Raw genomic sequence first — 10,265 nt, forward strand, 5'->3', positions numbered from 1 at the left:
CGCATTTGTATGATACCGCCCGTGGATGACTGCTGCTGCTCAATCAGACACATGACCACGTACATCGCACTCGCTGAGCGTAGAGGGCACGAGATGCGCGTGGAAGGTATGATTGCTCTGGCCGAGACTGTAGTACGCGAAGATGTGAGGCTTAGCCGGGGCCGATCTGCGGGAGGCGACTGGGTCAGTGGAGCCGCAAAGGCTCGTCACGCTGTTGAGACTCACGCGAGGCAGGTCGAAGTGATCGGTCTGGGCTGTGGGCGAGGGCAGCGACTGGTCAGCCTGCGGCGCGGGAACAGCGACGCGCGGCGTCCGGCAACGCACCCTCGAGATACTTGTTGAACTCGTCAACCTTGTCCTTGTGCGAGCGCTTCGCCTCCTTCTTGGCACGGTCCTTCAGCTGCGCAAGCCAAGCAGTCCGTCAGCCACGCGCGACACGACAGGCAGGCTCAGCAGAGCCGGCGTCTGCTTGATCACGGCGAATCCGCCACGTCGCAGCCACCACGACATCCAGCACTGCGACCCTGATCGTACTCACCCGCTTCATGCGCGTCTCCTGGAAGCGCCGCTCGGCATCCGTCATGCTCGACGAGCTGGCCTCGGCCACCGCGCTGCTCGAGCCGGACGCGCCGGCCTCCTGCGCCGCCAGCTCGCGCGCCTCCTCCTCGCCCTGCAGCTCGCCGCCGTCTGTCAGCGCGCGCCGCTCCTTCTCCTTGTGCGCCGACGAGAGCGAGGAGCGCGACTTCTTCTTCTTCGACTTCTTGCTGCAGGCCACGGCGTCAGCCTCGAGGCCTGAGCTGGGCAGGGCGCCACTCACGTCGCGTCGTCGCCGCCCTTGAACTTGAGCGAGCCGCCGGGCTTGAAGGCGTACGCGGACGAGGAGGAGGACGACATGGCGGGCACGGTGTACGTCTTGCGAGAAGGCGACAGAGCGTGGTGGAGAGGAGACAGGCGCGGCGCAGCAGCCGCTCGTCGCCGTGTGGAGCTGGCCGCTGCTCCCACGCTGCGCGTCACGTGGGCGTGCGGAGTCCGACGGGCCGGCTTGCGCCGCCGCTGCGCTGCGCCGCGCGCAGCAGGCACAGGATGAGCCCTTGATCTGGGCTCGGCCGGAGCTGGGCCGCGGCTTGTTCTTTGTGCGGCGTCCACGCCGAGGTCAGCAGGCGGCGCCCTTGGCCTTCTCTCGCACCGGCCGCCACTTTGCGCTCCACGCTCTCCTCTCCCCGCACCTCCCACTGCACCCAGCCTCTGCATCAGCCCGTCGCCTTCTCACTCGCTGCCTCTTCTCAGCACCCGTCGCCTGCTCACCGCGTCGCTCTCACCTCACACCCACGCCCCGCCGGCGCTTCCTCTCGCGCCGTCTCCCACTCCCACCGCGCTGGCCGCCCGTCTGCAGCAGCGCAAGTGCGCTGCGCTGCGCTAGAGCGCGCCCGCCATGCCCGCCTCCATGGCTGCCAAGCTGGCGACGCACTTTGCGCGCTTTGCCGCCAGCGCCGCCCACGGCTCGGCGCGCCATGCCGGCGCCGGCGCCGCGTCGGGCGTGCACCCGGGCGCCAGCAGCACCTGGGCCGGCCTTAGCGGCAGCAGCTCGTCGGGCGCCGGCATCGGCGGCGCCAAGTACCATGCTGGCCGAGGCGCGCATTCGCACTTCACCGTGAGTGCAGCGGGTGGTGCCGGCGCCTTGTGATGTGATCTCACCACTCGCACGTCCACAGAACTCTGGCCGGGCGCTCGCAAACGCGAATGCTGCTGGCTCGCACGACGGCTCCACTGTCCTCGATGAGGAGGAAGAGGCACACCGGCCGGGCTCGTCGCGTCGACTTGACCTCAGTCGTCGTCTGGCCAGCGGCTCGCCGCATCAGCTGCGCCAGCAGCCGCAGCTGCAGCGGAGGCTGCGTGCGACGGCCGGCCGGCCAACCGGGGCGCTGCTCATCGCTGGCACCGTCGACGACATCAGTCTGAACGCGAGCCTGCAACGGCGCTCCGTGTCCGGTCTCGCTGCTGCGGGTATCTATACGCGCACGCGCGGTCTTGCTCTGCCCGCTGCCGTCGAGGATGCTGCTCACGACAGCTTTGGCGGCGCTCGGCCGCGATCACTCACCACCTCGGCCGCTTCCGACGCCCGCGCGTCTCCCGATGCCCAAGGTGCGCAGATGTCTGGCCTTCACATCGGCTCGAGCGGCTGTCCGCCAGCCCCGAGGACGCCGACAGACATTCCCGGCCCAGGAGACGCGGACGTGGAGCAGCTTCTGGCACCGCCGCGCCCGTCACCAGCACGGAAAGACGTCGAGGAGATCCTCCAGCTCCTCACTGCGCCGCAGCGAGACCCAGCCTCTGGGCACCCGACGTCGCTGGAGCACGCAGCCGCACGCATTGCAGCGCTGCCGCCGTCGGAGCAGACCTCAGAGCTGTACGAGAAGCTCTTCGCTGGTGTGCGCGACTTCTATCGCGGCCGGCCTGGTGGGCGCGTCAGCGCGGCCAACAATCTGTCGGACATCTACCGCACAATGATCCAGCACGACTGCATGCCGACACCCAAGACATTCGAACACGTCATCTGCAGCCTTTGCGACGCCGACGCCGAGGACCTTGCACACGGGCGAGCATCCGGCTCTGCCCCAGCACACGCCGGCTTCCGCCTCAACCAGGCGCTCATGCTCCTCTCCGGCGCACATGCCTCGTCGCGCTATCCCGAAAGAGTCGACGCGTACATGGCAGTGCTGCGATCGTGCGCAGCGCGAGGGCGCTACGAAGGCGCGCAGACAGCTGTCCGCCTGATGGATGCAAATGCCGGACTCGAGCGGTTGACGCCCTTGACGGCAGCATATTGCAACCTGCTCGACGCCACATCCGCCGTGGGCTCGTCGAGCGCTCAGCCGGTCTCTGAGAAGGACCTCGCGAACAGGCTTCGGGCGTGCATCTCTATCTATCAAAGGTACGAGAAGCTCGCGCGTGCCAGGGAGCGCTGGACAGAGCCGCGTGCAAGCCGGTTGGGCGACGAGCTCATGCTGGCCCACATGCGCCTCGGCGACGTCCCGGGCGCCCTTCGTCTGCTCGAGGCGCGCACGCAGGAGCGCCACGACTCGCCCTGGGACGGCAAAGCCGCCTCCGCTGCGACGACCAGCGAGACGATGGGCGTCGTCTGCAAGGGCTTCATTGACATTGGCGATCTCGCGTCCGCGTCGATCTGGCTGGAGAAGCTCACGAAGCTCAGCCAGGCGCCGGCAAGCGGCGCTGCCTTCCCGCTGCCGGAGATGGACGTGCTCAGTCGCTACCTCACCGCCCTGACCGGCGGAGACAGCGCGGGACACGACAAGCAAGAGCCCTCGGCGCAGCACGTCACGAGCATACTGCCTCAGCTGCGGGTCGTCAACACGGTCTTCGCAGCCGCGCTGGCGGCTCCTCCCGTCGGATCCGCCGAGTCGAACGAGCTGAATCGCCTCATGGTTCTGCACCAGGTCTTGCGGGCGAACGCGCAGGCTGCCAGCCAGCTGCTTGCGATGGGCCAGCACGACGCGGACGTCGATGCGCTTCTCGATGCCAGCCTGTCCCACATCCACACGTACTACAGCGGCCATGCAGTCCTTCTCGCGCGCACGGCTCGCAATCTCGCCGCCTCGACCCAGGCGTGGCCTGCGGACAAGTGGGTCACAAACCGGCAACATGGCGCCGCGACCAGTGCGCTCTACCTCGCCGCGACGGCCACCGTACTCGTCGAGCGATCACGTCACATGGATGCCGCCTCGGTATTGACGTACGCTGCCCACGCGGTGCCTCAGGTCGAGACGAAGGGCCCGGTCGTTTGGCGTCAACAACGCGACCATGCCGTGCGGGCCGTCCGAGGCGTCGCACTCGACATCCTCGCACCAGCTGCCGAGAGCGCCGTGCCGAGCAAGGTCTTGCTTCTTGCGGCCGTCGAGTACATCTGGCCCGCACTGCGCGAGCACGGCGAGCTGCCGCCACAGATCCTGTCGCGTGTCGCGAGCCTCTACCATCAAGTGTGTGGAGAAGAGGACATCCACGCCGTCGGCCTCACCGAAAGCGCCTGGCCGCGCCTGCTCGATGCCCTGGTGCACGAGGAGGTCACCTCGCGTCCGGTCGACGCGCAGTGGCTGCGCCACCACGGCCTCGTCAAATTCCTCTCGCACGCCTCGAGACTCGCCGCCGACGAGCGACCCTCCCTCACCGCGCAGGCCATCGACGCACTGGCCCAGCGCTACGGTCAGGACGGCTCGGCGATCGCGCAGGAGTACAGCACGGGTAGGCTCCAGGCTAGCGACCCTTCCGAGGCACCTGTGCAGGACGCGCCAGCCTCGGCTCCCGCGGTGCCGGCTGCAGAGACGTCTCACGATGCTCAATCCACCGCGGAGCACGACAGCAGCATCGCATCCTCGCCTCTCTCCTCCGCCGCCACCTCGTTGCCATCGTCCGCGGCGCAGGAAGCCAGCGACCATGCAGCGCCGATGGCGAAGGCTGCTCGTAGCGACGCACCGAAGAAGACGTCAACTGGTGTGGTCGATAAGAAGCTCGGCCTGTGGGTGTCCAGCCGGCTCAACGATGCCGTGGGCAAGATCGGCAGCAAGCGCATTCCGCGCCCGGCCATGAACAACGTCAACAATCTCTGGCGCCTCGTCCAGACGCGTGCCGCCGAAGGCGTGCTGGCTCCTCTGGACGCGCTGCTCGAGCTGCTCAACGTCTTTGGCCGCAACCAGATGCTGCAAGAAGTGCACTCCACGTACCAGATTGCATTGCGCGTGCTTCATCTCTCCGCTCGCAAGGCAGCAAACCGGATCGAACAGCAACAGGAGTTGGATGACGCGATGATCCGTGCGCTGGCGCATGGCGGCGACGTGCCGGCGGCCGCTGCACACCGGCACATCCTCATCAACGGCGGCGGCCGGCCCTCGAGCGACAGCTATGCGGCGCTGATCGCCAACCTGCACGACACGACGGACGACGCGCTCATCGCGCAGGAGCTGTTTGAGGAGTCGCAGCGCCTCGGCATCCGGCCCAACACCTTCCTCTTCAACACCGTCATTTCCAAATTTGCGCGTGCCCGCAAGGCGGACCTGGCTGTGCGTCTGTTCGAGGAGATGACGTCGGAGCCGCTGCGGCTGCGCGCCACCACCATCACCTACGGCGCTGTCATCAATGCCTGCACCAAGACTGGCGATGCGCTCCGCGCAGAGCGCTACTTCGAACTGATGGAGAACGACCCCAAGTTCGAGCCCCGTGTGCCGCCGTACAACACCATGATGCAGTTCTGTGAGGGTCTCGTCGCATTGCGCCCCTCGGCGTCGCAGCTGCTGACAACGTCTCGATCTGCAGACTGCCAGGTGCAGCCTGTGCGCGAGAAGGCGCTGCACTACTACCGGAAGATGCAGGCGGCCGGCGTGACGCCCACGGAGCACACGTACAAGCTTTTGCTCGACATCCACGGCGGCATCGAGGTGCGTTGCGTGCCGCGGTCATGCGCGCGCCCGCATCTGACTGACATGCCTCCGTCTGCAGCCGCGCCAGCTCGACGAGATGGACCGCGTATTCGAGGAGCTGGCCAACCATGCCCACCTGCGCGTCTCCGGCACGCACTGGGCCGCGCGCATTGCCGCTCACGGCGCCACCGACGTTGAGGCTGCGGTCGGCATCTTCGACTCGATTGCCTCGCATCACTCCACGCTCGCACAGCAGGCCGACACGCGGCCGGAGTGGCGCCACAAGCAGGCGACGCAGGCACGCAGTGTGCAGCTCGGCGAGACGCAGAAGCTGCCCGACAGCGTCGCGTACGAGGCGCTGCTCGCCGTGTTTGTGGCGCACGGCCAGACGGAGCGTGCCGCAAAGCTCGTCGAGCAGATGACCGCCGCCAAGGTCGGCCTCACCGCGTACGTGGCCAACCTGCTCATCCGCGCCCACGCCGCCTCGGGCACTCCGGACGGACTCGCCCGCGCCCGTGCGCTCTTCAACACGATGCGCGACCCGCCCACGGGCCTGGCCGCGCAGGGCAACCACGTGCCCGGCCACCGACAGCACGGCGCCGGCGCTCCCTCGCGCTCTTCGCCGGCCGAGGCAGCAGCCAGCGACGCCAAGCGCGTGGCGCGCAGCTTTGCAGAGGTCGACCGCGAGCCGTCGACGTGGCTCGAGCTCATGCAGGCCGAGGCAGCCGCCGGCGAGCTCGAGGCGGCGGGGCATGTCTTTGCACGCATGAGCGAGCGCGGCTACCCGGCGGCGCTCGTGATGCGTGCACAAGCACTGTTGGCCACATACCAGCCTTCGCCGCCGCCGCAGAGCGATCTCCACCACTCGCAGTCAACTCAGGACCAGCAGCAGCCGCTCAACGTCTAGTTCGCCTCGTTTGCACAGTCTCGGATCTACGCGGCGTGCCTCTCCTGGGCGCCGCACCCACCAACCACCACCACTCTGACTCGTTCCGTGTTCCGTCACATGCGCTGCCTGGGCCCTCACATCTGTCACGTCGGCCCCCGCCATGCCTCTTCCTCACCACATCGCGCCGTGTGTCTCTTCTGTATACCACCTGAGTTCCTCTCCACCACTACTGTAATCACGAGTGCGCGCCGAGTGCGCAGCTTTCACCGGCTTCTTGCGGTTGTCTGAGCGTCGAATAGCTACGCTGCTGAGCCCGTGATGGCAGCGCAGCATCAGCGCTCCTCCGCTGCTCGGCTCTCGTGTGCTGCAGCCGCACATCGCCGAGGTTGATGGCGTGGGAACGACACGCGACGCCGGAGCCCGGGCCGTGCCCAGCCGGCAGCAGAGCAGCACCAGGAGCACCCAGTCGGCTGTGGCGCACGAAGCTGCTGTCCAGCCTGACACGACAGCGTGCGAAGCAACGGCTCTTCAAGCTATCTCCATCGCTCGACACGGTGCAGCCACCACGTGCTGCGAAGGCGCAGATAGAAGCGCAGCGGAGCATGCAGGGTGCAGACGCAGCCGGCCCAGCGTCAGAGGGAGGCGGCGCGCGTGAGAGCGAGGTGCGGCGATTTGCGGCTGCGGTGCTGCAGCTGTGCATGCACGCTGCCGCCGCCACACATCTCCGGGCGCTCCAGAGCAGGCATCTCTCGCCATCAGACGCCTCTCATGGTCGATGCAGGGTCGCCTCGTTCGCAGCTGCATCTGCAAAGTTCACTCTCTGCAGGCTGTCCTTCATGCTCCCATGCACACGCTTTCAGCTCTGCGGCGGGCGTTTGCGAGGGCGTGACAGGCTCGGCAGCCAGAATGAGAGGTCGTGCTTGTTCAGGCAAGGAGAAAGGATGTCCACCTCAGCAGGGCCGACGAGTGCTCGCTCTCGAGCGCGTGTTGGGGCGCGAGGGGTGCGTGTTGCCGCAGCGGCCACGGCGCGGCCGCCAGCTCAACACGCTCCTCCGGCTTGTGAGAGCGCGTCTCTGCGGCGCGATCGCCATGCCCCTGAGATGCGGGCGGCGCGAGCGCGCGCCACAGCCGGCGCAGGAGAGCGAAGGCGCACGACGTCACGCTGCTGCGCCTGCAGCATGTGCCGCCAGCCCCATTCCGGCTCGCACCACGCGCCCGGCAGAGGCTAGCAAATACACGCTGCGGCGCTGGCTGGTGCTGCCGCTCTGCGAGGGTTGCCTATTCGGGAGCAAAGTCAGAGTGCGGGGTGGGCTGTATTCCGGGGAGCGGTGCCTCGGGCGTAGTGGCGCTCAACGGCGGCACGGCCAACGTACGGCTGCCGCGGCCGGCAGCAGGGGGCGCTGGCTGCGGCGGCGGTGGTGCTTGCGGCGGGCGAAGGCGCCCCCCGCGTTCAGCTTCGCTTGACTCGCTTGCCGCTCTCGCCGTCGGGTCACAGGCCTGCCTCTCACCTCCATCACCTCGCGGCCGCACACGCACCTCGCCGCCGCGCACAGCACCTCACACACGCCAGCACCGCTCGCCGCCGTCCTCTGCCGCGCACTTCTGCCCTGCCCCGCGCGCCATGAGCAACCCTGCCGTGCCGTTCCCGCGCGGCGCCGGCACCACGCCCGGCCTCGAGGATGCCGGCATGCGCATCGACATTCCCGGCGGCAAGCATGCGCCCGACGCCAAGGGGGCTGCACCAGCTGCGGCGCCGATGGCCACGCCGCACACGGCCGCCGCCGCGCCGCACCCGCCCGGCTGGACGCACCACGCCCGCCCGCCCAACGCCACCTCCGACTCCTACTTTCCCTCGGCGCCCAAGACGCCGCGCGCCCACGGCCACAGCCGTGTGCCGAGCGGCTCGGGTGCGCCGGCGTCGGCACCGCGCGGCGGGGCACACAACATGTCGCTCAGCCTCTCGTCGGTGAACCCGCCGCCGCACGCCGACGCCTCGGCCTACTACGGCGACGGCGGGCCGCACTTCTCCCACGGCCCGCCGAGCCCCAGCACGCTCACAGACATCATCCTCGGCCTGCACGGCACGCTCTACGGCGGCAAGCGCCTGCCGGACGAGGTGCGCCAGATGGTGGGCCGCTACTACGAGACGGACGCCGGTGAGTTGCAACGCGTGGCGAGCGCCGCAGCTGCGCGGCTGACCTCGCTGTCCAGTCTTTGAGTCGCCATTGCTGTCGGCCCATGGGCGCGACCAGATCGCGAATCAGTTCATCATGGCCTTTGCGCTGCCGGGCATGGACGTGACGAGCGAGCTGCGGGACGTGATCTGCTCCGACTTTGAGTTTGGTGAGTGACAGCGGCGCAGCAGGCGGGCCGTGCAGGTCTGACCTCTCGACTGCCAGACGGCACACGAGCCGGCATCATCGATCAGACGATCAACGTCACCTTTCTGCCCGCCATCTTCGGCGGCGCACCGCCCTCGACCACCGCGCACCACCACGCCGAGGGCCCGCACGCGGCCGACCAGACGCACTACGGCCTGCACAGCACCATGGCCACGCCGCATCCCTTTGCCAACTACGCCAGCGGCAGCGCCTTCCCGTCGGCGCCGCAGACGGCCGGCGGGGCCATGAGCTCGCTGTTCAGCCGCTTTGGCGGCGGCTCAACCAGCGCTGCTCCGGCAGCAAAGAGCGGCACGCACAGCCCCACGACGCCGTACAGCCTCTGGGGCTCGTCGCGGCCGCACACGCCCGGCCAAGGCGGACACGGGCTGCGGCCGCTCTCCAACGCCTCGGCGCCGCAGAGCGCGCACCCGGGCTGGATGCCGCGCGCCAGCACGCCGCCGAGCGTCAACGGCGAGTACGACGAGGATGAGAGCTACAGCGCCAACGGCGGCGGCGACAGTGCCGGCTTGGGCGACGAGACGACGATGGTGGCGGCGCGTCCGGCCATGCCGCAGGAGGCACTAGTGCCGCATTGGAGCCACGAGGGTTTGGGCCGATCGACGGTGCGCAACCTCGTGTGGAGCCTGGTGCACCCGCGTCAGGCGCTGCGCAGCCTGTGCACGATCCAGCTGCGTGTCATGGTGCGTGACGTGAGGCTGCTCCCGGCGCTGCCTTCGCTGACACATGCCACAGAGCCGTCTGGAGTTCAACGACGTCGGCCTCATCGTGCGCCACGAGGACACGTGGGGTCTGCGCGAGGCGATCGAGGGCACGATTCCCTTCATTGGCCTCCTCTACGCGATCGAGCGCCGCGTCGTCGGCTTCCTCGTCTCGTGGGCGGTGAGCAAGGGCGTGCGGCTCTCCGAGAGCATCACGAGCACCGGCCGCATCGGCCCGCCGCGTCCGGCATCCGAGCCTGGCACGCCGTGGGCGCTCACCGAGAAGGGCGAGCAGCACCGCAGCGGCGCCAACGAGGCGGCTCGCGCGCTGCTGCTCGGCGGCCACCACCAGCGCGCGCACTCGGCGCAGCCGCAATTCTACACCATCTCGCGCTCGCGCGCCACGAGCCCGACGCGCTTCCGCTTCCTCAGCAGCGGCGGCTCGGCGCACAGCGGCGCGCAGACGGTGACGGGCACGCGTTCGCGCGCCCGCTCGCTCGTCGGCACGCACGGCATGACGTCGCGCACGACGTCGTCGGACAACCTGGCGCTCTACGGCTCGTACCATGGCTACAACCACGCGCACGAGGCCAAGGACCGCGAGCTGCCGCCCGACTCGAGCGCACGCTACCGCTCGCGACGCCTCGACGGCGGCCGCAACTCCAGCGCGGCCAGTGCGCCCATGGGCGACGAGGTGCATGCCTCGCCCGGCGCGCAGAACCTCGAGGCCGTCTTTGCGGACCTCAAGGCGCCGGACCGTGATGGCCACTGAGCGCTGTTGCTCGCCTGCCTCCGCCGTGCGTCTCCTCCCTTCCCGCTTCTCTCCTGCGTCTCCTCGTCATCCTGG

The 10,265-nt window shown here is 68.8% G+C and overlaps 3 protein-coding genes across 3 annotated transcripts; 2 read left to right on the plus strand and 1 right to left on the minus strand.

The window, feature by feature from the left end:
• Positions 1–5: 5 nt before the first annotated feature.
• FA09DRAFT_359634 (DUF1754-domain-containing protein) lies at positions 6–923 on the minus strand. Its single transcript, XM_025745138.1, has 5 exons — positions 818–923; positions 539–764; positions 325–400; positions 226–254; positions 6–166 (listed from the first exon to the last, which is right to left on the minus strand). Exons 1-5 carry the CDS (start codon positions 892–894, stop codon positions 152–154), a joined length of 423 nt encoding a protein of 140 aa, XP_025599303.1. The 5' UTR covers positions 895–923; the 3' UTR covers positions 6–151.
• A 250-nt stretch (positions 924–1,173) lies between these two features.
• On the plus strand, positions 1,174–6,588 carry FA09DRAFT_306516 (hypothetical protein). Its single transcript, XM_025740535.1, has 4 exons — positions 1,174–1,651; positions 1,713–5,262; positions 5,326–5,447; positions 5,509–6,588. The coding sequence occupies exons 1-4, from the start codon at positions 1,433–1,435 to the stop codon at positions 6,334–6,336; spliced, it is 4,719 nt and encodes a 1,572-aa protein (XP_025599304.1). The 5' UTR covers positions 1,174–1,432; the 3' UTR covers positions 6,337–6,588.
• Positions 6,589–8,074: 1,486 nt separating this feature from the next.
• FA09DRAFT_295794 (hypothetical protein) lies at positions 8,075–10,190 on the plus strand (the record flags this gene model as incomplete). The annotated part of the gene is made up of 4 exons (XM_025740137.1): positions 8,075–8,474; positions 8,530–8,661; positions 8,718–9,400; positions 9,453–10,190. 4 exons carry the CDS (start codon positions 8,075–8,077, stop codon positions 10,188–10,190), a joined length of 1,953 nt encoding a protein of 650 aa, XP_025599305.1.
• Between the last annotated feature and the right edge of the window lie 75 nt (positions 10,191–10,265).

Source organism: Tilletiopsis washingtonensis (genome assembly GCF_003144115.1).
Source record: "Tilletiopsis washingtonensis strain MCA 4186 unplaced genomic scaffold FA09scaffold_7, whole genome shotgun sequence".
NCBI lineage: Eukaryota > Fungi > Basidiomycota > Exobasidiomycetes > Entylomatales > Tilletiopsis > Tilletiopsis washingtonensis.

What these genes read in the sequence shown, in the direction of transcription:
- FA09DRAFT_359634 (XM_025745138.1), bottom strand. Translation starts at nt 894, where the DNA reads ATGTCGTCCTCCTCCTCGTCCGCGTACGCCTTCAAGCCCGGCGGCTCG. An exon ending in AAGGGCGGCGACGACGCGAC is followed by an intron (nt 765 to 817) that starts GTGAGTGGCGCC and finishes CGTGGCCTGCAG; the next exon opens with CAAGAAGTCGAAGAAGAAGA. An exon ending in AGGAGACGCGCATGAAGCGG is followed by an intron (nt 401 to 538) that starts GTGAGTACGATC and finishes TGGCTTGCGCAG; the next exon opens with CTGAAGGACCGTGCCAAGAA.
- FA09DRAFT_306516 (XM_025740535.1), top strand. Translation starts at nt 1,433, where the DNA reads ATGCCCGCCTCCATGGCTGCCAAGCTGGCGACGCACTTTGCGCGCTTT. An exon ending in GCGCGCATTCGCACTTCACC is followed by an intron (nt 1,652 to 1,712) that starts GTGAGTGCAGCG and finishes GCACGTCCACAG; the next exon opens with AACTCTGGCCGGGCGCTCGC. An exon ending in ACATCCACGGCGGCATCGAG is followed by an intron (nt 5,448 to 5,508) that starts GTGCGTTGCGTG and finishes CTCCGTCTGCAG; the next exon opens with CCGCGCCAGCTCGACGAGAT.